Source organism: Pogona vitticeps, chromosome 4 (genome assembly GCF_051106095.1).
Source record: "Pogona vitticeps strain Pit_001003342236 chromosome 4, PviZW2.1, whole genome shotgun sequence".
NCBI lineage: Eukaryota > Metazoa > Chordata > Lepidosauria > Squamata > Agamidae > Pogona > Pogona vitticeps.
In genome coordinates, this window is record NC_135786.1 from 159,460,921 (window position 1) to 159,488,326 (window position 27,406).

At 41.2% G+C, this 27,406-nt stretch overlaps 1 protein-coding gene across 2 annotated transcripts in view; it reads right to left on the reverse strand.

Annotated features, from left to right (window-relative positions):
• The window catches only part of F13A1 (coagulation factor XIII A chain), a 102,871-nt gene that overhangs the window by 70,579 nt on the left and 4,886 nt on the right, over positions 1-27,406 (reverse strand). For both annotated transcript variants that reach the window (XM_020789830.3, XM_020789832.3), the window contains exon 3: positions 19,727-19,915. In XM_020789830.3, the coding sequence (XP_020645489.3) occupies positions 19,727-19,915 (189 nt within the window). The remainder of the gene's footprint in view (positions 1-19,726; positions 19,916-27,406) is intronic.

Sequence of the window (27,406 nt, forward strand, 5' to 3'; positions counted from 1 at the left end):
TAGTAAAAATAAGAAACACAGATCTAATACTGGCACAATTTAGCTTTCCCATGGAAGCTTGCCCTGTATGCCTTTTGTACGGAAAAATGGGTGAGAGGTAAAGGAAAAGGCTCGGCAATAGAGAACTTGCTTTGAAGCATACAGTGGGCTCATCCACACAAGGTATGTGGCTCAGACTGAGATGGGTTGGAACCATGGTCCCTTTCCTTGCACAGACTTCAAACTGCTAACTCCAAGCTTCTATTTCTGTTAGTCAGTTTTCCTTCAAGTAATCTGGATTCGTTCAATTTCAAATTCGACACTATCTTCCTCCTCCCCCTCTCCCCCCTTCCCTCTCATGCCCTCCCCATTCTCTGCCCTGTCTCCACCGTTGTCTTTTCTGTCTCTTGATGTTGCCTTCCACCTTTGCACAGGAAGGAAGGAAGGAAGGAAGGAAGGAAGGAAGGAAGGAAGGAAGGAAGGAAGGAAGGAAGGAAGGAAGGAAGGAAGGAAGGAAGGAAGGAAGGAAGGAAGGAAGGAAGGAAGGAAGGAAGGAAGGAAGGAAGGAAGGAAGGAAGATCAATAACATATTTAGGAAGATACAGTAAAGGGCACTTCAAAGTGGGACTTCAAAGGGAATAAGGTTTGGAAGTGGTGGTCAAGATGAGATGCCAGGGGCTGCTAACCATTGGGTCTGTGAGCTGAATGCAGACTTGTTCTCTCAACTGTTGCAAGACTTGATCTTTCCTCTTCTCTCCCATCGGTCCTTTGCTAAAGCTCTGATACAGCAGAATGGGCAAAACAAACCCAGAAGAAAAGCCTAGGAAAATACCCTCCTCAAATGTCAAAAAATCAACTTGCTGAACATGAATATTCAAGAAAAGTCTTGATTTGGGAGAAAGCTAAGGAATATATGTAGTTTCCCTTTCAAGCTTTACATATCTAAAGACTGTTAAATAGGTGAAATTTATAGTGCCAACTTGTTAGTGCCTCTAGAGAGCATGCATAAATACACACAGCAATGATGGATGCCAACTATAGGTATGTCCTACGGTCTAAGCTCTTTAAAAGGATACTGCTGTTGCTGCTCTGAAGCCCTGTATGCTTTGAACTACATTCTAGACCACCTGTGTGTGATGCTACCTCCTTCAATTTTCAGATCTTTTCTTGAGACCCATCACTAATGCAGTACCTAAGTCATCATAGTATATTGTACTATGATAATTCATACCATTATAACTTGATGATGCATAGCACATTTACAGAAGAGATCCTCTTTCAGGCTGTGAAAGGCATGTATGTGTTCCTCATACACAAGATTTTCATTGACTAAATACCTTGTCTTTAGCATATTAAAAGGACACGGAAAAAGAATGTGAACTCATTTGAGCATCCCCTGGGCAATGACAGTAGCTGTCGGCTGAATCAAGAACACAAAGAGTTCTTTCCTAATCAGGGCTTTTCAATTCAAGCTTTTCTCACTATCTCTTTTGAACACCTCCAGCCCACAATGGAGACCCAGTGTGGTGCTGTCATTTGCATTGGACGAAAACTTTGGTGACCCAGGTTCTTTTCTTCACTGAATCATAAAACTTGCTGGGCAAACTGGGAGAGTCACTTTCTCTCTCTCTCTCTCTCTCTCTCTCTCTCTCACACACACACACACACACACACACACACAAATATGAAAGCTACAGTTTTTCTATGCTTGCAGTGACTGGAGAATAAGATATTAATAAGATATTGGTTTATTTTTGAAAGTCTCCTTTAGAAAGGTCTGGATGCAAGTTGATTTTTTGTCTTTTATCTCAGAGAGGTGTGGGTCCAGAACTGATGCCCCCTCGTTGGCACCACAGATTTTTAATCTACAGCTATGGTTCAGTGGCACCAGACAGACATCTAATAAAAGAACTGCAGTTCCATTGGGTTGTAAAACCTGCATCTTCTATCCCCACCCATGCACAGTGATAAGAACTCCAGAGAACCAAAATACCGCAAGGAAAAAATGGCAAACCAATTTATGAGTTTCAAAGTGCAAGAGAATGTAGCTTTATTTTGGTTGCTGATGGGGAGGGAGACTTTGCAGAAACTTTAATCCCTGGCCTTTTTTCACCTCACGTGAATAAAAAAGCTAATTTCTTTCTTCTTTTATTGCATTATATTTGCTTTTAACATTGTGATGTATACTTTCTTTAGATTAAAAATATAGGCTTCAAATTAGAAACAGAGTGATAGAATGGTTGGCCACAACACAAACATAGATGGTGCTCTTTTGCCACTATACAACACCAATTCACTTTGGAAGGGCTGCACTAAGACAACACCAGACTTCCAGGGAAAATGTTAGGTCTGGGATGAGGAATCGTAGAAGGGGGGAGAGACTAGATTTCCTGAGCCTGCAACCCTTTGCAGGATAGTGGGCCTGCACTCTTTCTTCATGAATCCTTTTGCTAGCTGAGCAAACTCCTAGTTAAAGAGGGATCCTCTTGTAGGTATAACTGCTGAAGTGCTGAATCCCCCAAAAGGTTTGGCAGGGCACGCTGAAATCTTTCAAGTGGTAGACTCTCCCTTTGCCTTCAAGAAGAGAATTTTTGTCTTTCAACAGATACACCTGGTGGGGAAACAGCTCTACCGCATTAGAGCACTTCCAGTGTCACTGAAAACCACAGAGGCTATTTCCAAAGCTTTATTGAAGCCTTAATAAATGGAAGCAAATATTATTTATTGTATGAGGTATTATTCAAAATAGTCGAAAAACAAACCTGCACCTAAAAAACAGCAATCCATCTTGCAACCTACCCACCCCGCCAGAGCAGTAGATGACATGAAACCTTTCTGTACCAGCTTCAGTCTTACTATACTGTACTTCCTGCAAACATTCCCATTTCTGTGCAGTCATTCATCTAGCGATGATGAATGGAAAAGAGGAGAGGGTCCCTAAGCATGAGACCAAAGAGGAAACATTGGCAGGTGCGGTAAGTCCCTCTCCCACAACTGTTACTGAATAGCACAGGTGCAAGAAGCCTTGATAAGGCATGTGGTACAACAATTTCCATCAGTCCTAGCAAAGGACTCATGGGTGTTACAGCAAGGAGCAGTAACTCAAGTGTTCTGGATGGCAATTCCCAGAAACCCCAGCCAACACAGCTGGTGGTGAAAGCTTCTGGGAATTGTAGTCCAAAAACACCTGAGTAACCCAAGGTTAAGAACCACTGCTCTAGAAGGCTACACATTTTCCCATCTTGAGTGTACATGCTTCTCAGGAGGCACACAAAATCATTGCTTTCTTTGCTTTTGGTTACAGACAGACAGACATCCTCACACTCCATCTGACTAATGAATCTTGCACTAATATTTTTCTCTGTTTAAGTTACCCAGGACAGAGGGAGACATTGGCCAGAATCCTACTGGCTAGTTACACAGGCATAAGTGCAGTGGTGTAAATTACAGTGTCAAACTGCTGTTAATTCACAAGTTTCTCTTGAGGCAGGTTTTTCTTTAAATGACTGGTTTGACCGAGGAGATTTTTAAAGCAAGTATTTTATTCTGTTGTTTTGCTTGTGTTTTTCATATTGCTCTTTAATGCTTTTAAAAATATTGTAATATTTGATTATTAGTCTTGTAACTTTGTTTCATTTAATACTGGTAAGCCGCCTGGCATCCTTTGGGAGAGAGGAAATAAATAAATAAATAAATAAATAAATAAATAAATAAATAAAAATAGTCCCTTGTTGCACACCCACTCACATCACTGGTGAGTGGCAAGGGATACAAGCATCAGCCTGCTAAGTGGTGGCAATTCACCACTGCAGTTTAGGCCGTTGCACTTATGCTGCCATAGATAACCAATAAAATACCCACCAATATTTTTTCAAGCTAGTTAAAGCTGGTAGGGTAGAAACACCACTTTTCAGACAGTACACATACACTATGCATCTCTATACATGCAGTGAGCTCCTGTGCTGGTCCAGCAGATTTTGCAGGGGTTTGAACCAGGGTCAAAAATCATTCTAGATTCTGTGAAGGAAAATGATACACACCAATGCAAAGTCCACAGCTTTTTTCCACACCCTCTTCTGTCAAGTCCCAGTTGGTATTCACAGCAAAGTTGGTGAACAGAGTACATTACTCCACACAACCAGCAGAGGGACCACAAAGCCCCCAAACACCAGCTGTTGGCTTGATTCCCATCTCAGCAGTTGCTGTTTTCCCCTTTGAGTACTTTGACAAATATACATTTTCATCTCTAGAGTAATATTTTGAATGCAGAAAGTATTCTCCACTACAACAGATTAGACTTAAAGTGTAACAGGGTTCTGTCTTTAATTATTTGGAGCTGCTGCTTTTAATCAATCTCATTTGCTTCTAGGCATCTTACTGCCTTGGGGAAAGGCATAACACACAGTGATGTTAATACACACACCACCATCAGATACACACATCTTATTCATTTATTTTGGCCAGACAGACCCTTCATTTCCAACATAAAATATCATACTCTAGCTTCTAGGCGCATCAAGGAAATACAACTATGACAAAATGAAAAATAACTAACATAGCCTTGTCCACAGGTTGTTACATCCTACTTGATCAACCAAGTGGGTTTCTGCACAAAAACCTGTTTGAAAAAAATGTAAAGACTGTACTGCTATGAAAAAGATCCAATGGCCAGAATCCTATGAGTCAGTAAATGTAGAGGTATCCATTGAAGGTAGCAAATCACCACTGGTTAAGAAGTCACTGTTTTTAATTTTCATCACATGCTAGTTGTGTGAGTTGCTGCACAACAAGGGATACAAGTGGCAACTCATCAACAAGTGGCAATTTGCCACTGAAGTTTATGCCATTCTACTTGTGCTGATATAAGTAATGAATAGGACCCTGGCTAATAATAAAATCACAGCTATTCCAGCAACGAAAGCTATAAAAACATACACTTGCATGTACAAAGCTTACAGTGGCCCGCAGCTTCAGTTGTTAGGCAGCAGATCTGAGGTGTATTTGAGTCTTTCATCACAGAATATATATATATATCTCTTTTTCCAGGCTCTGCTAATTTGGCCCTGAATCAGCAGGGAATATGGCATCAAACACAGTTATTATCACAGGGTAACAAATTGAAACAGAGATGAGGATATCCAGAAAGAAAGAAGAGGCAGCAACCAAATGTCACTTGCACTGAAAAAAAAAAACAGAAAGAGAGAGGAATTCAAACCAATGCTCAGACAATAGAAAGTGATTGCGGTGTAGAACAAGAGTACAACAACTTTGGACTGCAACGAAGGCAGAAGAACCAGGAACCCTGCATCACCATGCGTAGAGTGATACAGCTCTGGCTAAGAACCCTCACCATTAAGCCATCAGCTGCCGTCATTGTGACCTTCAGAGGGAGATATAGCAACCATCAATCAGCACTCATGTTCAGATACAGCTTTGGTGGATAATTTCCTTTCTTCAGGCTATCAGCTGTTACTGCTGAGGTCATCACAGAGATGGAAAACAGACAGTTCTCCTAATGTCCTGAGACCCAGCTCCATGAACTGCTAAGCTTTGTAGCTAGGAATCTAGTGCCCAAGTTTTCCTTCCCCTACACCCACTTTTTCCTTTTGTGCAGTCTCCTCTAGAATTGGAAGCAAATATTGTCTTATTTCTGAGTTTTATGAGCCCCCTTGGAATCCTTTTTTCTTTTTAGCTGAAGAATAGGAGGAAAATGCTCCAGTCAAACATGTAGTTCTCTTATTCTATTGCCTGATTGTAATCATTTACGGAGCGCACAGAGCAAAGAAGAGGAAATTTCAGACTGATACTCTTCCCTTGCTGCTCTATACCCGGACAAAGAACATTTACCAACATTCCAGTTTTCCATAACAATTGAAAGAAGAGGAACTCTAACCTTGTCCTACACCCAATTAACACATGGCATGGCAAAACCCCTGAGAATACCACACTCATGTGTGCTGCCTGAAGTACATACCTGTACAATAAACATGTTGACAAACATGAATTGAATGGAATCATATGCTGCATGTTTAAATATATATGTTTGCTTCTTTGCTGCCAAGTTGAGTCTGACTTATGGCAACCACCATACCTATGATCTTGAGAAAGGCCCGGAAAGAAAGAACAAGAAACCGGACCTTCTCGGCAGTGGCCCCTCGGCTATGGAACAACCTCCCAACAGAAATTCGTCTGGCACCCTCGCTGGGTGTTTTTAAAAGCCATTTAAAAACCTGGCTCTTTAGGCAGGCCTTCTCTCCAGTCAATTAACTGAGCTTTATTCTTTTTCTTTTAATCACTCCGTCTTGCCATTGATTTATATAATTGTTAAAATGTTTACATTATTGTGTTGTTTTTATTATGTATGTAGGCCACCCCGAGTAGACTTTGTCTGGGGTGTGTGTGTCAAAATCTAATAAAAGTAAAGTAAAATACTGTTTGAGAACATTTCTCGTTGCCTCACTTTGAGGACAGAAGTATGCTTTTGTCCTGGAGGCAGTGGAATCAATTAAAGGAGAGAAAGCCAGGCACTGTAAGGTCTGTTATGGAATATTCTATCTCCATTCATGGGTTGTTAAGCATAGACCAAATGTACTCTTCGTCTTCCAGAGACTGATGCAAATACTGAGAGAATTTGGAGAGAAAGACAGGGAAGACCTCCATTGTCATCCTACATACGATTGCTGGGTTAGTAGCAATTACACATTCCTTGAAATTTTAGGGCCAAAAAGAGAAAAACCAAAAAGGATTGTTGCAATTTCACAGAGGTGGAGGGTGCAAGGTTCAGGAGACAGGGGGCTGTTCTTGGACCAGTTGATTATGGGGAAAGGGGGAAATGGACACAGGATCAGTGTAACATTAAATTATAATGGTTAAACCTTATGATGCCACATATTTTTTTCGTCTTCTCTCTCTTTTTGTATTTGTAGCGGGCCACTCTGAAGCCTCTGCCAACTCAGGCCTCCAGGAGTGCTCACTACTCTTCTTCAACTGCTGCCACCAATTATAATCAATATTTTAAAAGGACAAGTGTTTCTTCCAAACAAAACTTGTTTATTGGAATAACAAAATTAAATAAGTACATCACAGGTAGTAAATCAAGTTGTAAACCACTGTTTCTCATTCATTGAATCCCACACAGACTTTTCCTCACTGACTATTTTGGCTCACAGGCCTTCAAACATGCTAATCACTCACTCTCAATCTCTCCATCTATAAATCTCTCATCTCTCCTTCTCACACCTCACACACCTTTTATATTTCAGCTCCTCCCCCTTCTGCACCACCCTCCGTCCTCTCATTGGCTGATGTTCCACTGCCCAGCTGTGACGGACAGGTGAGAGCAGGGCTGTATGTTATAGTATTGTTTTGCTTTGTTTCTTTGGATTTTGCCTGATATGCATGCATAGACTAACACGGCTACCTCTTCTAAAACTACATCTAGCCACCCTGGTTTGTATGTTAAGCCAAAGCCCAAGGGAAGATGGGTTTTTTGGGTTTTTCGGGCTCTTTGGTCATGTTGTGCAGGTCATTCTTCCCAACATTTTGTCAGTCTCCGTGGCCAGCATCTTCAGAGGACAGCAGTAGCACTGTGCTCTGGTGCAGTTTGTTGGGAGTTGAGTATTTCAGCCTGGAGACAGGCAGTGCATCATGGCCTCTCCCAATTTGAAGAGACACTTGTTCAGCAAGCCGAGGCAAAGAGGCTGTCCCAAAACCGGCAAAATCAGGGAGCTGGACAGGGAACAGATTGTATTTGTCTTCAGTATGGAAGGGATTGTCAGTATCAGATTGGCCTTCTCAGCCACACTAGACACTGTTCCAAGTCCTATATTCAGAGCACATTACCATAGTATCTTGAGACTGAAGGATGTCTACACCAAAGCTGCTAATTGTTGGCAATGTAATACCCCTGATGCATCTCCTAAAGATTTGCCCAGGCTATGTCCAGCCATAGACTCTTCCTTGGAAAGATTTTATTATGCGTCCTTATTTTTTATAAAACTTGTATATACCATGTTTTCCCGAAAATAAGACAGGGTCTTATATACGGTAATTTTTTTGCTTCAAAAAAAAAAAACTTTAGGACTTATTTTCAGAGGATTTTTTTTTCATGTACAACATTCTACATTTATTCAAATACAGTCATGTCATCTTTTTCTGGTTGCTGCACAATGGTGGAAGGAGGGGTTTCACTTAATTGGGGCTTATTTTTGGGGTGTGGCTTATATTATGAGCATCCTGAAAAATGATACTGGGGCTTATTTTCAGGTTAGGTCTTATTTTCAGGGAAACTGTATATATGCAATATATATATATTGTTAAAACCATCTATGTGGAAATGAAACAGTGTTCAAAAGAAACTGATTTTCCACTCCCTTAACAATGGATACTGTAACACTGGGATGACAAATGCCCATTCGCCATCAAGAAACAAATGGAGGGCCGTGCATCTTTTCGTTGTTTGAATGTGTGGCATCCAGACAGGAAGCGCACATGGATACCTATTTAGATATTTGGTTGTCTTTCATGGAATCTTTACACCTAGATCCTTTTTTAAAAACTCTGGGATTCTTGTTCAGGAGACGGCTGTTGTTCTTCCATTCTAGCTATTAGCTGCCTTTTAAAACACTGATACAGAACTTCTTTCTCGTTTTTCATTGGGAAGATTTTCTTTAATCCACTTCTATGCTTTAGGGTTGTTGTTTTTCTTGTTGTTGTTTTCTTATGGTTTAGAACAATAAAAACAATGTGAATTAAATATCCAACCTGCTAAGCCAGAGCGTATAACATTTTCAGTTTTGAAGACTGAATCTGATGGCGATGGGGTCACATAGGCATGCCACAAGGAACACACACACTCCTGCCTCCCAGCAGCACTTTGACCTCACAGATGGAGCAGATGTGTTCAATACAGAGGGGGGACACAGTGGTGAGGGCTTTAATGAAGTACAAATATTTCACCTATTTCACTTGAAGTACAAATATTTCAAGTTGGGTCTTCTACAGAGGGTATATTGGATGCTTCATATTCAGTAAAATTAATAGTCACTGTCTTTCAACTGCCAATTCTAGAAGGCCCATCTTTTTCTTTCTTTATTCATATCAGAGTGTTGCACAATTTAAAATGATGGACATATATGAAATATAGGTAAAATTTAAAAAACAAATTAAAATGTTGAGACAACTAGACTATTTTCTGACCAGAAGTGGGCTACTTCAACAACAACATCTAGACCTTTTTTGTACACATTGTGGGACATAAATCACACATACATGTGGGCTGCATTGATTGAATTTCTCCACAGTCACAGAAAATTTGTCCTGTATCCTAATAGCCCCATTTTACTTGATTATTCTTTGATCTTCCTACTTTGTTTTGAAGTCTATTAAGTGACTTCCAGATGGTCCCGCTAGAGTCTTGTCCTGCTGGGAGACACTCTTCAGTATTCATCCATTCAGCCTGTACAAAACACAGCATCTAACAAAGCATTTCAAGGTGGGGTATGTTTTTAAAAAAACCTATTTTGTTCACCTGCTGAATTGGGTTTAAATGAATTTTCTACAAACAATTTGAGTTAAATGAATTTGGTTCTGTTTCTTTTTTCCCATTCTTCCCACATTCCAGTTCCTTTTCAGTTATGGCCTCCCACTTCAATACATACAGTTTTTGGCTTCTTGCATGGATCAATGCAAAGGTAAGGATGTAGAGGTTTTTTGCTATTGAAAGCTACCACACAATTTGGTTTCAAGCACAGTAACACATCTCAAGATTCTAGCATTTTAAACATTATGGGGTACTGAATTAGGCCACAATCTGTTCTCATTCTTTGTAAAATTCACTAAGATTGACTCATGTTTTTAACCAGATCTTGCTCAATATGAAGATTTTTTAAAAAGGCTAGTTCTCATGTCATGTTTGTAGCAGAGCCTCTTTTGTGGGTAATTAATCAAATGCCAAGTTTCTGTCAAGTGAGCATTACTAACTTTAAAAAATAGGGTCACAGTGACAAAAGTAAGTTGTTTCCTATTGTTTTTGCTTCGCATGAAAGACCCCAGCCACTGAAGAAATGATTATTTATGATCTAACCCATATTTCCAAAACCCACTGAAATTCTTACATTTCAGAAATATAGCATGCCAGCTGCTAAGCTAGGAAAAACAAATCTGTGAGGGGTTTTAATGCAATGCTGTCCCAATCCAGACAAGCAGATCTAGGCCAAGAGGTAGGCTTCCAGATTCAGATCACTTCCTGATCTGAAAGCCGAACACACAACGACACATTTACATCACAATGCTCATGCAAGCAATACTGAATTATTGCTTACTGTTATTACTGTTAATATCATTTATAACCTGATATGCAAATAATCACTTAAACAGATTTGCTCAGAAAGAAATTAAAACTGAAATATATTAAAATTACGAAAAAATCCCAAAACAGTAACAAGCTGAAATAGTACAGATGGGTGACAGAGAAATGAACATTCCCTTAGATTAACAAGTTTTCCCCTCTAATAGTTGAATTTTCTCACAGACATTTACCTCAGCAACACACTTGCACAATATGTCTGTGTGTTTGCCTTCCAGTAATCAATCACAAATCAAATATCACTGGAATGCATAATACACAAGTGAGGAAAAGCACATGCTATGATAACCAGACATCTTTCATCACTTGTTGGAACACTGCCTCTAATTGTATATTAAACATATCATCTTGTTTCACCCTGAAAGAAAGTAGACATTGATCTACTTAGGCAAAAATTCAGAGATTGGGCAATACCTTCCTTAGATCATTTAAAAGTGATACACAATATGAACATGAAATGAGGTCATGGGGGTGGGAATCAAGCAGCTCATGAACAATACATGTACCCCAATGCCCTTTTTTATGACTCCTAGACCAGTGGTCAGGGAACAGGGGTAAATTACCCCAAATGGGGTAAAAATGAAAATCCTGGGGGTAATGAGGATCAGCAGAGCCCCAATACTGATGCTCTCATATCCAAGATGAAGCAACATCATTTCTCCAAAACCTGAAGTTTTCAAGCATGTTGAAGCTTTCAAAGTAATTTTGAATAGATTCAATAAGATTTTGAATTCAAATAATGTATGATTTCCTTCCTTTCAAATCAAGGGGGTAATGTTGGCATATATAAATTTTTGGGGGGAGGGGTAAAAGGTAAAAAAGTTCCCTGACCCCTGTCCTAGACACACACACACACCCTTTTGCAAAGCTGATGGAAACCTTGAGGGAAGGCAATCTGCCTTTTCAAAGCAACATTCTTTTAAAATCAGAAGATTTCCCAGCAATTCTTGGTTTGTGGGTGTTTGGATTTGTGGAGGCTCGGAGCATTCCTCAGCAGGCCCCACAAATGAAAAACCAGACCAACACCCGCAGAGCTTGCCCCCTCTCCTGCACTAGAGATGTTGTTATTTATGAAAGGACACCATGGGGTGGGGGCTGTGAGATTACTGAAGGAAGCGGATGTCTTTTGTGGCTGTGACCAGAGGTCAGCCTGGTAATCCAAAAATGTAACTTATTTCTGCTTTAGCTACAAGCATGCAGAGGCTATTTCCTGCAAGTCCACTTGCCGAATTATAACTGTAAGAAATTCTTATGATAGGCTCAAAAGATGCTGTCCTCGTACTATTCTATATATCTATGAACCAAGAATGAGCATTACAATGAAAAGAAAGGAAAAATTAATCATTGCTCTTATCTGATCTGGTTCCAGGAAGAGTCCAAGGACTTGCAGGAATATGGGGGCAAGAAAAGGTAGTGCTTATGCTAACCCCTGCCTCTTTTATGGAGGATTTGATGTGTATCAGTCAATTGACTGATAACAAAACCGTTTAGGGGCCAGACCAATATATATGGATTTTATGAAGCCACTGTGGCAGAGGTCAAACAGCTCTGAAGATTTATAGCTATGCATAGAAATAGATCATTAATGCAAGGCAGTTGGTATATAAATTTATCAACAGATTTCCTGTCCTGCCAAGGAAGAGGCTGTTAAAACTGAAGACTGAAGACCTCGTTAGTGGATGTAATTGTTTAGCTGCATTTTCAACAAGCCCTTATTAGTAAAACTCATCATTTCAGTAAGGATGTAGAACTGTCATTAGATTGTATACTACAGCTATAAAAATAGGCAGGATGCTTTGATAAGCTTGAGTTGATTCACATTCTGCACCCCTAGCTAAAGATGGCAAGTGTTGTCACCCTCAGTCTGACCCTTGTTACATCTAGATTAGATAATCCACTTTATGTTGGGCTGCCTTCGAGGACAACATGGAAGCTTCAACTCGATGCAAAATGCAGCTGCCCATTTGCTTGTGGGTGGTTTACTAGTGGGTGACATCACAGGTTATGTTTCCCTTTGATGAACATATTATTTGAACTCCATAGTGATGTGATGCCTTTATAGGAAAAGATAGGGGGAAATGAGCACAGACAAATAAAAATGAACAAGCTTTCAAGAATATTACCAATATTATATTTTCATTCTTTCAATGCATCATCCCATTGTTGAGTTATAGTATTGACAACAGCATCCATTTCTCTTTACCCTGTTTTCTGACAATGCCTGGAAGACCAGCAGCTGATGATTTCTGTGGATACCTGAGGAATATGGTTTGAGAGGCCTGGATGGTCTCCATTTCTTTTCCAAATTAAAACATGGTGACATGTTGCCTTCTGCACATGTGGGGACAAGGGAACAATAGTGGTGTACATACACCAAGCCATCTTGCATCACAATCTCATGCATGATAGACAGGAAATCTAAGGCATTCTCAGTGACAGCTCTCTCGGCTCCCATAGTCTACAATTACAGGCTACACATAGTGTTACTGCTGCAAAATAAACCATCCCATATGCCACTGGAGGCTTGTGCAACAGTATGAACTGTATGAGGACAGAGATCTAATGGAATAAATGCTAGCCTTTAACCTGGCACAAAAAGCATGAGTATTCCAAAGGTGAGAGCACATTCAAATAGCATTCAAATAGCATATTTGACTCCTGAAGTTGATGTGACAAATTCATCTTGTAATACAGCCAACCTGTGAATCAATCAGGCCTACAAATAAGATTTATGGAACTGAAGGGATATGTATTTGCTTTCTCCATTGAAGGGCTGTCCCGAGGGCTGAACAGCTGAAAAATAGCAGGGAGAAGGTAATAATCTGAAGCAGAGAAGTAACAAGCATGGGAGGGAATATGACTGTATGTAGTTTCTATGCAAAATTTACCAGTTTCTTTCTCTGGCATCTCCAGATAAGGCTGAGAAAGGTCTGAAACCCCACAAAGCCACTACCAAATCAGTGTGCAAAATATTGACCAAGATGGATCAAGGGTCTAACCTGACATGAAGCAACCTTCTCTGTTCCTTAAACTAATCCTGTACCAAGTCATCTGAGACCAATGGAAACTAGTGGCTCCAGCTTCAGGGATGCTACAAGACTATTCCAGGTTTTAACCTGTACTGTGTAGGATAACTCTAAGACGCTGAGCCTATTTTAGATAGCTCATATAAAGGACAGACTAAAATCTGGAGTTAGATTCACAGCACTCTGGAAACTGGAGTCACCATCCTCCGCCACTTGGAAGCAAGTCCTATTGGCCTTAATGGGACCTATTTCTCACTAAATAAGGGTAGGAACACACTGCAAATGAAAACAACTTCCCTTCCCTTACAGTAAAAGAAGCACCATCTGTTATGTGGGAGTTTTTTTCTTCCTATTATTATGCCATCAAAACCAAGAGAAAAGTTCAGAAGTTACTGGACGTCGGCGTTCATCAGCCTCAGCCAGCACATTCAGTGGTCTAGTCTTATGGATGCTGCAGTCTAACAAAATCTAACTCTGTATGAGACAGCTTTCTATGTTCAGCTCCTCTTCTTTCTGCTGCTCTTCCCCATCTCTAAAGCTGCTCTCCCCCATAAATGGATTTCTAATTGCTTGCTTGCTTGCTTGCTTGCTTGCTTGCTTGCTTGCTTGCTTGCTTGCTTGCTTGCTTGCTTGCTTCATTCATTCATTCATTCATTCATTCATTCATTCATTCAGCTTCTATACCATCCATCTGGGATTATTTTCAGGGGATATCTTACTTTTTTCATGTACAACAATCTACATTTATTCAAATATAGTCCTGTCATCTTCTTCTGGTTGTTGCACAATGGTGGAGGGAGGGGTTTCACTTAATTGGGGCTTATTTTGGGGGTAGGGCATATATTACAAGCATTTTGAAAAATCATACTAGGGCTTATTTTCAGGGAAACAGGGTATTTACACCACTCAGTAATCTGGCTGCCATATTCTCACCTGCTGATGTCTCCATAACAGCCTCATGGGCAGCCCCACATAAAAAGCATTATGGTAGTCTAATCTTGAGACTACCAATACATCGACCGGCATGATGAGGGACCTAGTGTTAAGATAGGGACGCAGCTGGGGAAGCCATCTCAGGTAGAAAAAGGTAGGACAAACCACAGACACTACCTAGGACTCCATTGACAGCACTGGGTTGAGAAGAGCAACCTGACTGTGAACCTCATCCTTAGTGGAGAAAGTAACCCCCCAAAAGGAGAGAGAGGCCCCCAAACTGCAGGCACTAGGGGCACCCACTTGCAGGACTTCTGTCTCATCTGGGTTCAGCCTCAGTCTATTGTCCCTCATTAATCCCAGCACAGCATCCAAGCAGCGCTCAAGGGACTGGATGGCATCCACTGCAGAAGGATGGAAGGAAAGATAGATCTGGGTGACACGAAGCTCCAAAACTCCTGAGGACCTATTCCAGCAGCCTCATATAGATATTAAACAGCAATGGGAAGATTATCACCCCGTGTTTTATTAAAGACTTGAGGAAAAAAGGTGCAGGCTGAAAATAGCAGGTGTGCAAACATTCTCACACTTATCTGCTACATATCCCACTTTCCACCACTACAGTAACTTGCGGCTATTTTGAAGCTTTTTGCAGTGACTGAAGCTACCAGTTCGAGGTCTGATGCAGAATTCATCCGATAGGAAGAAGAGATGTAAGAAAGGAATATGGTAATGGAAATTCACTAGGAATATCATAGAATTCATGGTGAACCACCACATCTACATGTACTGTGAATGAGCATCGGCCCTATGGTTAGACAGAATGAAGTATCTGCCTTTGGAAGCTGCTTTTGAGAGTCATGAAAATATAGAAAACACTCTGTTGCTCATTTGGTTTTTACCATATTTTTACTGCCTGGGATGGAAATAATTTGTTTTGGAATTTTCGGTCTTCTTGTGTCAAAAATGACTTGATTGGCTTTGGGTGCTGTTTGGGAGAGTGGAGAGTGCAGGCAGAAAAAACATCTGGATCTGACCTTGCTGTGAATCAAGGCAGAGGAGGAGCATGAACTGGAAATATCTTTCTCTGTGCCTACTGACCTAGACCCCAAAATGCCTCTTTGCTTTACCCAAATGTATGGTCTATCCTTGTCCCTAATTCTCACTGGAATTCAAAGGAATGGAGGGCAGCCCAGAAAACAGCACCTGTTTTCACTGAATATAAATGTAAAAGTTTAAATGCATGCTATTTTATAAACAGCCAATATAATAGATGGCTACATTATTATTATGCAGCAATAGAAAGGAGGGGAATCAATAATACAAATGCAAAAAATGCAGCAAGTTCCCTGGAAGATAAATTAAATGTCAATTCAAAACCAATTCTCAAGAAGTTTGTAACAGCAGGGGAGATGGTGGTGAAGAAAAATTAGCATCAGTAACTCATTTAGAGTGAATAGCAGATTTGGCACGAATTTGCTTGTACTAAAGAACACAGAGTCATACTAACCCACTAAATAAGCAAACTTGAAGAATTCAGATCTTTGTGTAATTCTGATGCAAAACTGACCTGATCTGTGTCTTTTAGGATCAGATCAGGTGGTTAAGGGGAATGAGTATTTCCCCTTCTCAAAATATTTTCTCTCTAGATAGGCACATAGCTGAAAGCTAAAGGCCTGAGGACTGAAACAAGCAAAGGAAGCCCATCTCACAAAATGTAAAGGTGAAATAAGTTGCACAGTGAGGCAGACTGCTGTTAGAATAAACAAGACAGCCTTTTACCTCTTCAGGAAGTTCTGCTTCTCAAGCATTAGCTGTATCACCTTGTCTGGCCCTCATCTTAAGAAGCACATTGGAGATTAATTAGCTTTCAAATTCTGCATTTCTCCTAATGTTGTGATGTAGTCGTCACCTCATAAAACATACTGAAAGTGTATATTTTATGTAAATTCCAATTATGTATGTGTACACTGAGATAAAAACACACGTACAAATCTTGTGAGAAAATATGTTCGAAAACGAGCATGCATTTACACATTTTTGAACATATTTTTAGAAACATGTATAAAGAAACAGGATGGAGTGAGCTGATGAATGAATATGAGGGAGAAAGCACAAACCGGAAACAGACTGTTCTATCCATCTCTTACTGGAGGCAGAACAAGAACACATGTTCACCCACGGACTTGCAACATCATCATCATACTGAAGCCCTATTCGGGCACTAGAAAGTGTGTGGAATGCTCTCATGCTGAGACTGCAGCCTCCGCCCAGCCTAACTGTGAGTTCTGCTGCACTCTGGCATGTGGAAGGTAATGAGCCTGAACAAAGAGAGCCTCTGCTATCTATGGGAACTGTCCACATGCGCCAGGAGGACCCTGGAAGATCAGGATCCCAATCCACAAACAGAGCTTCCATGAATAGCGAAGCTCTCCCTCTTCAGTCTCAGTGTCCTCCTTGGTTTAACCTGGGTATGGCGAAGGTGGGATTAGAACACTCCCCTCTACTCACAAGCACCCCACATACCTTCTCATGCCTGAACAGGGCTTTAGCAAATCAGACATCGCAGACGAATCACCACACACAGAGCACCACCTTTAAAACATCACAATGTTTTCCCAGAGAAGATGTTTCTTCTATTTGACTCAAATAGTGATCAATCAAAAAGATGCATGGCATATTTGGGACAAACAACAGTCCGTCTCGCTATATGACATCATAGATTTGGGGTAATTAATTCTATCAGATATGGCAATGCTGCTAGTTTCAAGAGTTTTGATAGAGAGGATTAGACCAATTAACTGTGGGCCGATCTTTAGATGGTCATTACCCAAGACAGTGATTCTCCTTCTTTACAGCAGAGCTTGGAAAAACAGAGGCTGTCCTTTCTAGAATAGCCACTGGACATGCTGGACTGGGGAATTCTGGGAGTTGTAATCTCCCCAAAATTACTGTTTCACAGCTGTAATTTTTTATTTAGTCCAAAAGCTAACATTTTCAGGCAATACACCTTAGGCCAGGGTACAATAAATCACAATGAGCTGAATACTTCAGGAAGCAGATTTTAAGTGCCATGCAATGTTTAGTTGTTGTTATGTGCAGTCAAGTTCCCTCTGACTTATGAATGAGCCATCTACAAAATGTCCTGTGACTGTCCTCAGCCGTGCTCAGCTCTTGCAGACTCAAGCCTGTGGCTTCCTTTAGGGAATCAGTCCATCTCATATGTAGGCTTCCTCTTTTCCTGCTGCTATTCACCTTTTCTAGCATTATAGTCTTTTCCAGAGAATCCTGCCTTCTCATGTCGTGCCCAAACTAGGACAGCCCAAGTTTCTACATTTGCCCTTCCAGAGATAGTTCAGCCTTGATTTGATCTAGGGCCCACTTTCTGTTTAGTTAGTGAGTTTGTTATTTTTGCTTTTATACAGGCAGGGAGAAGGAAAGTGGATGAGAGTTTGTTGCCTTAGGTGCGCTCATAATTTTTCAGTGATGCATGTTTTCCTACTGATCTCCATCAGATGAAATGCTGATTGCAGTGGAAACAGGTATCCTTGGACCTCTGGCTCACATGCTCCCTTCTACCCTCCTCTTTCTCTTCTGCCCACGTTCTAATTATGGTTAATAAAGAAGCCAGGATTTTAAACTGTGACTAAAAACCCTGATTCTTTCACTAGCCATATTTAAACAAGCCACAGTTCCTCAAGTTCAGCCAACGAACTGGGTTAATTCTAAAGAGAAAGTCTGAAGAAGGGGAGTGGAATATCAAATAGAGGTTTATGCACTAACCCTATACAACCTGTGACTGAGGGGGGGTACCTAATAAGTAAAATGCAGATCCTCAGGGGCCACCCCTCCTTGACACACACATACTGTGCCACCAGTTTCTAATTGACTGCCCGTTCCTGCTAGCAATGAGGAAAAGGATTAGCGGAAATGGATATTGGGTTAGAGTAGAAGGCTGGCCACTCACTCCCACTGAGATATGAGGATTGCTGATGGGTGTGCATGCCTACACATACCCATGTGTGGCCCTTGTATCACATTGGGTCTGAAGTGTGCAGTTCTGCACTAAACCATGATTTCGTGTAACTGCTGAAGCAATCCATTGTCTCTTGCATTCCCTTTTTTACCTCAGGCTTTCTTTCCCTTTTAATACATAAAATGTTTTAAAAAGATATGGCATTCCCATCTTCCTGGCTTACATAGGCTGCAATTCTGTGTTTTCAGAGTCACTTGGTTTACTTTCTGCCTGGTGGCCAACCCCTTGCTGAGTGTGATCCCTGTCTTTGCACGACCCTATTGGTGTTGGTCAATTCAAACATGCATGCCCATCTTCAAACTTCCCCTGGGTGGGCCATCTGGAGAAGGATACTTTATTTTACTTTGTTTTCATAACAAACCAATATTTTCTCCCTACTTAGCATAATAAATTATAATTATGAGCCATCAAGTCAATTTCAAGTTATGCTGCCCATTGCCAGGGTTTCCTAGGTATAAAGTATCCAGAGGGTACTTTATCAAGTCCCTTCTTCCAATGGCAATGGGCATCTGTGAACCTGGGCACCCTGGTGTTCTTGAGCTACAACTCCCAGAAATCATGGTCAGCACAGCTAGTGGTGAAGGCTTCTGGGAGTTATAGTCCAAGAACATCTGGGGATCCAAGGTTGGGAATCATTGCTCTGAATATACTCTCTCCTCCTCTCTCTAACCATTTGTATGCCTCCTGTATCCACACATGGATTCTAATATATAGAGAAAGGAAAGAGGAGCAGGAAGAGGAAAAGGAGGAAGGTAATAGCAGCATAAAGACAATATCTGGGTTTGAGTTATAATTTAAGCATACAACTGCTGGTCATATTGCTTGTCGTCTGCTGAAATACCTGACTGTTTCACATATGTTAACAGCAGTATGAATTCTTGGGGGGGGGGGTTGGAACAGGAGAATAATCCATACACCATTAACCAGTAACAGCTCATGGACTGAGCAGCAGGGCACCTCATCTCACCCCCCTGCTCTGTCTATGTCATCAAGATTGCAGTGAAGTATGATTTTTATGCTCACGAATAAGATCACATTTTAAATATTGTTCGGACTGGAAAATGAACTCACTCGAAAGTGTTCAGAATAACTAGTTCCCCATATTGATAGCTACAAAAGGGGCCAACCTGGTGAGCTGAACAATCCAGCTGTTTTGTATACAAAAGAGTGTGCTGTTTGTGTGCTAAAATTTATTTAAGCAAGAAAGGTAGCCATTTGTTTAAACTGATGAATTGAATATTTGATATGGGATTGCTTTCCTTTGCTGGAATACATGGAGTATGTGATGTTGGCTTTGGAGAAATCCAAACTAAAGAAGACCTACTTTATTACTTAACTAAGCAACAGCAATAGCAATAGTAAAAGGAGCTATCATTTGGCACTTACCTATAAGATACTCAATCCAGAATTGATCCTTTACTGGATTGTATGGACGGCTGAAAGAAATCTGAATATGGAAAGACTGGCCTCGGCGCACAATCAACCGGTGGTTGTAGTATTTGTCCGTATGGTGCTCTCGCTTATTAATTTCATCTTCACGCTGGAATATATTGACTTCCAGGACTTCCAAAATATCTTCAAAGACACAAAGAAATAGAAACCATTATATTTTAGCTACCCTGGGCACAGCCTCATAATTAAGTCCTTTGGCTTAACACATTTATTTTAAAATGTAATACTTCAGCCTTCACATCAATTCCACGACCGTTGACAGTGAATGAAAATAAATACTCTAAAATACAATATGAATATTCAAATTGTAAACTAGCTGGATCTCAGCATTAACAACAAAGTATGAAAGAAGATGTAAACATGCATGCAAGAGATGACAGAATCCATCTGATTTTTCAGGACATACAATTACATTCTTACATTCAAATTCATTCCTGCATCTTGGGTCCATCCCTCCTCCCACCTTCACTTCCTTCTTTGTTGGCAAATTAAAATTAATTTTAAAAGGAAATCAAGTATAAAAGATCTGAGTCTATATTTGAATCAGTTCTCACAATGTGCATTAGTGACTTGTTGCACAAGGTTCAAAGAGGAATCTGTATCTAGACCCACTGTCTCAACCCAAACGGCATTGACCAGGCACCACTCCCAGTTGACTTAGAATCGCATGTACTGGGCAATAGCTATACAAGAAGAAGCTTCAGTCCTGTTCTGCTCCCCACAGTCTGCAATACATAGAATCTACATATTGGGAAAGACTGTTATTTTTCTAGCTGCTCCTCAGTTATTAATATTCAGAAACGGGGCTCATAGTATTGTCATATTTGTCATTATTTTCCAAATCCATATTCAGAGGGGTATTGCAGCAAGATCTGTGGTTCGGAAAAATATGGGTTGGTTTTTCACTTCATAGTCCTCTCCCAGGATGTTTCAAGTTTAACACATGTTGTAAATTAGCTGCTTGTGGGGATCTATTTTAATTTTACAGCAAATATGGCACTAGGGTGAAATCCATCAACAAAACCTGCCCCTAGACCCAATTCTAGTTACAAATGTTTTTGGCTTAATGGGTGTTAATTCTAATTCTGAATTAGCAGTCTTCAAAAGCCAGTTTTCAATAGCAGGGTCGCTGTTTTACCAGCCTTAGCAAGGAAAAATTAGACAACCTACATTTCACCCAAACAATAGCATCTTCATTGCAGGATATGGTAAGGTTCGTCAGATCCCAAGCTTTCATCTTAAAGAAATACAATCCAAAATACAAACCTCGCAAGATTCTAGGCAGAGTGATTTAGTGTGGCTGAGGGAGCAAAAAATAAATAAAAACAAAAACAAAAAACCATGCCAGTATATTTTGAAATACCTTTAGAAACCAGGAGACTAAATTCAATTGTAGTAATGTACTTTAGAGACATGACACTCACTTATAGGACCAGATTGCTTTGCATCAAGGATGAACCCAAAGCTGATGTTTTCAACCTATCAGTTTCAGTTGAAGATGGGGCAAATGCAACAGCAAACAATAAGGTTACTTCTAGAAAGGGTAAACGTTTTGAAACATTTGGAACCAATGAGGGCCATTTGGTTGCAACAGTAATCTGTCCATGGTGTAGGAAGGTGACAGAATATCCTGTATTGTGGGGACTTGTAACACAATAGGTTTCCAGGTCATTCACTCCCTCTACCCCTCACTAAAGGGAATGAGGCAGAGGAGGAGAAAGTACTCTGATAATTTTGTAGTATGAAGGGTGACAGCAGATTCTGCAACAATGGGAGTTAGAGGGAAAGAGACACATAAAAAAGGATGCAAGGACCATATGCAACCTACACCTTCTCTGTTGTACTCCTCTTGTCTCTCTGATTCCCATATTTTTCCCCAAGAGGTTGGGTGTGGTCAGATGGCTGCAAAGATGTGTGCCTGATCACACCAGAACAGGAGCGATTTCTCTTAAAGTGAGCCTTCTGTCTGCAGGGGAATCGCTTCAGCTCAACCCCCTTATAGCTGGACCAAAATGATTCAGCTTGGGGACAGATTGGGATCAGGCTGGAATGCATTTTCCCCAAGTGTCATGCATCTGCCAGGAAATAGATTGCACCAGACCGCTCCACATATGGTCCAAATTGCAATATAGGTCCCCATGTAATCACAGCGGTTTTTGACACCAAGCATGCTAATATTATCAGACTGATTTGCTGAAACCTTAGGATTCCTCCGATCCATACATATACCCAAACATTTACATTCTTTCCAACCTAATTAAATTTCCCTTTGATGCTACTAATATTTGATAACCTTTCAGCTCCCAAAGGAGCAGTTTTCAGAGAATGGGTATATGATGGGCAGTATTGTACAGTACTCTGTAAGAACAAATATAATCTAAATACATGTGGTGGGAAATCATACTTAATAGCAAAGAGTAACAGTAAATGCATGAGCCGTTCAGGCAACTAGAGTACAACAGTCTTCCTTAACAGCGAGGTATCTTGGCGCAAGTCATTAGAATCTCCCATTCCCAGCCTCTGAGCACCTGACATCTAATCTTGAGGGACATAAACACGGCCTCATCAATGATGTAGGGCCTTTAAAGGCACATAATGCATTCTGGAGGCAAGCCCACTATCTTCAAATTAAATTTTAATTCAGCAGCTGAGCACCCTTATTGTAAAGTCAAAGCAAAGAACCCAGTGGTTGCCCTAAGAAAATATATTGCCCCACATGCTGTCGGCCCTTCCAAGAACACATTTAATAAGGCTCATCCTTGGGTGGATGAAAGAAAAGTCATGCCTCTGGCTCTCAGAGGATTAATCATACAGTATCATTGCAATAAAGACATGTTGCAAGCTGGCTTTGGCTTCATAAAATATATTTCCAGTTGACGATTCCCATGCTGCTAAAGCCTGCCTTGAATTTTGTTCTGTTGTCTGGATCAGTGTATGAATCAGAACTTCAGAGAAATGAAATTCCACCACCACCCCTTGGAACACAGTAACCCTCAGTTACTCTGAGCATTTGCTCAGTTATTTTAGTTATTTAGTTATCGAATATTTATTGAAATACAGTACCTCCAATTTGCCCTATGTCAACATATCTTAGAGTGGAAATAGGGTGGCCACTGCTCCCTTGCCAAAAAGATGGAGGACATAGAAGACAAGGAACAAATAGAGGTCACTGTACTTTTTTTACATTTTTTTAAAAATTATTTAAGTTCAACTAAAACATCAACATACAAAAACAAAAATAGAAAACAGAAGAAGAAGAAAAATCCTTCTACTAAACTAAGCCCTCCCCACTTTTGGAGTCAGAGACTCCAGCCTCGTTAACCCTCTGCTCTCCCTGGTTGGGTTTTCAGTATGCACTGAATGCATATACATGTATAGTGAGATTTGCCCTACACTCCTGTCTTCCTCTGGGCCCAAGAGTATGTTAGTTCCCAGCTTTGTTTTATATAGTCTCTTGGTTGTTCCCGTAGTGGCTTGCTTCTTTTTTGATTTTTACAAAATGACCCCCTACCCCAGGGCTCTGTCCAGCCTCTAGCCATTACATCGCACTGGCTGTTGAGAGCATTTAAACACTTTAAAGCAATTAAGATGTTTTGAAACAGTTTCACAAGTAAGATAAAATGAAAACAAAAGGAAGGATTGGAGACTGAAGCCATCCTCTCAGCTTGCAAAAACTCAGGTGAAAAGCAGTGTTGCTGCCAGTTGGGCTTCCCAAGGGAGGGCGTTCCATAACTGGGGCACGATAGCAGAGAAAAACCTGTCCCAGATCTCCACCTGATATGCCATCTGGCAAGGTGAGACATTCCCTCAGTAGAACAGGCAGATATGTGAGTATTTAATATCCATTTAGAGCTTTAAAGGTCATCATCAACAAGTTCAACTCAGAAGCCAATTGGCAACCAGTGCAATTCTATCAGAACTGATATCGTGTGGTTTCTGAAAATTGTTCCTGCCGGCACTTTATCTGCTACATGTTGCACTTGGTGATCTCAGTCAACACCTAGATTTTTGAGAGAGCAGGCCATCAACTACGAACACTGAAATTTGCATCTCTCTTCTACTGTATCTGGACTGCAGCACCCTTGCCAGTGGCTTAACCCTTTTTTCTCCATGCTCCCTCTCCCCTCCAAATCCTTCCCTAGCTGCTATTATCATGTTTGAGACCCGGTTCAGTGAAACCAAAGGCTTCAGGGCCAAAACCCCAGGACTTTTAGATTAATAGGGACAGCAAAGGAAATGTCATCCTTCTCAGAATCCCTAGTACTCTCTGACCTTAGATCCAATTCTCAAAGTACCTGGGGAGAAACATTTTTGTCAACAACAGTACAATGTTCTGAATTGTCCTTGCTGAGTAAAACTGCGAACAAAGAGATTGTATCACACAAAAAAGGAAGGAAGACCACATATTGACATCAGCAAGACTTGTGATCAAAGAAAAATGGAGGAATTTGCCCAAGCGCTTGAGGAAACCCTTCCAGGCCCAGCTGATGCAAATGCACCTGAATGACGGGAACGTTTCAAGAACACTGTGTATAACACCGCCTTGTCCACATTTGGCAAGAAGACCAAAAATACAGCCGACTGGTTTGAAGCCCATTTGGAGGAATTGCTGCCAACCATCAAGGATAAGAGGAGAGCTCTAGCAGCTTACAAATCCTGTCCTAGCGAGTACAACTTGCAAGCTCTTCAAGCTGCTCGTAGCCAAGTCTAACAGGCTGCCAGGAGATGTTCCAATGATTATTGGCTTCAGCTTTGCTCTCAGATACAGACAGCAGCGGACACAGGTAACATCAAAGGAATGTATGACAGTATCAAGCAGGCTTTACGTCCGATACAGAAGAAATCTGCTCCCTTGAAGTCTGCTACATGTGTGATCATCCAGGACCGAGCACAGCAGATGGAACACTAGGTGCAGCACTACTCTGAGCTATATTCCAGAGAGAATGTAGTAACTGAAGAAGCATTAAATAACTGAGTGCCTGCCTGTCTTGGAAGAGTTGGACAGCGAACCAACCTTAGCAGAAATAAAAGCAGTCTTGGATTCCCTCGCCTCCGGCAAGACACCAGGAAAGGATGACATCCCTGTTAAAGTGCTGAAGTGCTGTAAAGAGATCATCACTACCGAACTGTATCTTTGCTGGAGGGAAGGTGGAGTAGCACAGGACATGAAGGATGCAAACATTGTCACATTGTACAAGAACAAAGGAGACAGGGGTGACTTCAATAACTACTGTGGCATCTCTCTTCTCAGTGTTGTAGGGAAGCTTCTTGCCCGTGTTGTGCTGAAGAGGCTCCAGGTCCTCGCAGACAGAGTCTATCCAGAATCACAGTGTGGATTTTGAGCTAATAGATCCATCACTGACATGGTATTCTCCCTCAGACAGTTGCAGGAGAAATGCAGGGAACAACAGCCACTCTTTGTGGCCTTCATAGATTTCACAAAGGCCTTTGATTTGGTTAGCAGGGATGGCCTTTTAAAAATACTTCCCAAGATTGGATGGACACCTCAACTCCTTAACATCATCAGGTCCTTTCATGAGGGAATGAAAGGCACTGTAGTTTTTGATGGCTCAACATCAGATCCCTTTGACATCCGAAACGGAGTGAAACAGAGCTGTATCCTCGCACCAACCCTTTTTGGGATCTTTTTTGCTGTTATGGTGAAGCACAACTCTGGAACTGCAACAGAAAGTGTGTATCTCCGGACTAGATCAGACGGAAAGTTCTTTAATCTCTCTAGATTGAGAGTGTGGACCAAAGTCCAACTGAAATGCATGCGGGACTTCCTCTTCGCCGATAATGCAGCCATTGTTGCCCACTCTGCTAAAGACCTCCAACAACTCATGAATCATTTTAGCAAGGCCTGCCAAGACTTTGGATTAAAAATCAGCCTGAAGAAAAAACAAGTCATGGGCATCGGTGTGGACTCACCTCCCTCTATTACCATCTCCATGCAGGAATTGGAGGTTGTTCATGATTTTGTGTACCTTGGCTCAACCATCTCTGACACTCTCTCCCTAGATGTCGAGCTGAACAAATGCATTGGCAAAGCAGCTACCATGTTCTCTAAACTCACAAAGAGAATATGACTTAATAAGAAGCTGGTGACATATACCAAGATCCAGGACCCTGCCATTTGAGTGTTCAGCCTGGAGGCAGGCGGTGCATCACGGCCTCTCCCAATTTGAAGAGACCCTTAGCCGAGGCAAAGAGGCGGTCCTGAAACTAGCAAAATCAGGGAGCTGGACAGGGGACAGATTGGATTTGTCTTCAGTGTGGAAGGGATTGTCAGTCTTGAATTGGCCTCCTCAGCCACACTAGAAGCTGTTCCAAGTCCTCCATACGGAGCACGTTATTACTCTGAGTCCTGAGCTTAACTTGTCAATATCTGACCTTTTCTCTTTCATTGCTTTGTTTGTTGGTTGTGTATTTTGTATTGGAATGCCAGTTTTTGCTTCATCTTCCCCTCTTTAGTTGCATCTAGATCCGCATCTAAGAGTAGGAGCCGACGTTCTAACAAGGCTGTGTAATGAACTTATGACTCTGGGAGCCCCAAAGCCACTGACCCTGAAAACAGTGTCCGGAATCCAGTTTGTCATCACTTAAAGTACAGTTACACAGGCGTGACTTTATTAGCCATTCTGTCCAGACAATGCAGTTTAAGCAATCAGTTACACACGTGGATAGTACTTTAACCTTGGTGCTACTGTAGCTACTGCGAGCATAATGTTGAGTTACGCCCATGTAGCTAAGCAACAGGATTTCAGCCAATGTCTTTTCCCTGGGAAAAAATAACCAGGAAGTCACTGAGCAAGCCAGGAATGTTTTCAACACAACATCCCAAGTGGCCCAACTCTTCACAATATTCCCCATCTCCATGGTAGCAGATTCTACTTGACATCACACCCCCACTGATTCTTCATGGCAGAACCATCTGCTCACCTCCCTGCCTTGTATGCATGCCAATTTACAACAACCCTAACAAGATGCTCGATAATTTATGTAAGGAAATCCCCATGAGGGCTTCTATCAGGATGATGGCCATGCATAGAGTAATTCTTTCTCTCCCCCCCCCCCAACTTTGTAGTCTCAACGGCAGCAATATACACAAAAAGTGGGAGAGATGACTGAGATGCATTAAATATACAGTACAAAGAATTGGAGAAATTGGGGGGGAGAGGGGGAATGATGACTGAAGTTAAAGCTTCAGTCCTACCTAGCAAAGCATCACCCAGAAGCACTGGAATACAATCACAATCTCTTCCAATAATCATTATCTTGGGTGGAGGCTCATGGGAGTTGTAATCTGACACATCTGGAATGCACCACAGTGAGGAAAAGCTGCTACCATTTTAGCAGATGAGGTAACAGCTGGGGGGAGGTTTGACAGATTTGTCTGAAGACTGACAATTCAGTGAGAAGGAAGTATTCTGAGTTCTAATCCTGTTGAGGAATGGACAGTTTTGTTCTCTTGTTTTTTTTAGGAGAGTACACCCAAGATACTAAAAATGAAAAACCAGGGTGTGATCAGACTGTTGCAAAGGTTGCACACTTGATTGCACCAGAAAGGGTCACTTTAAGGGAGATCGCTCCCATTAAAGTGACCCTTCTGTC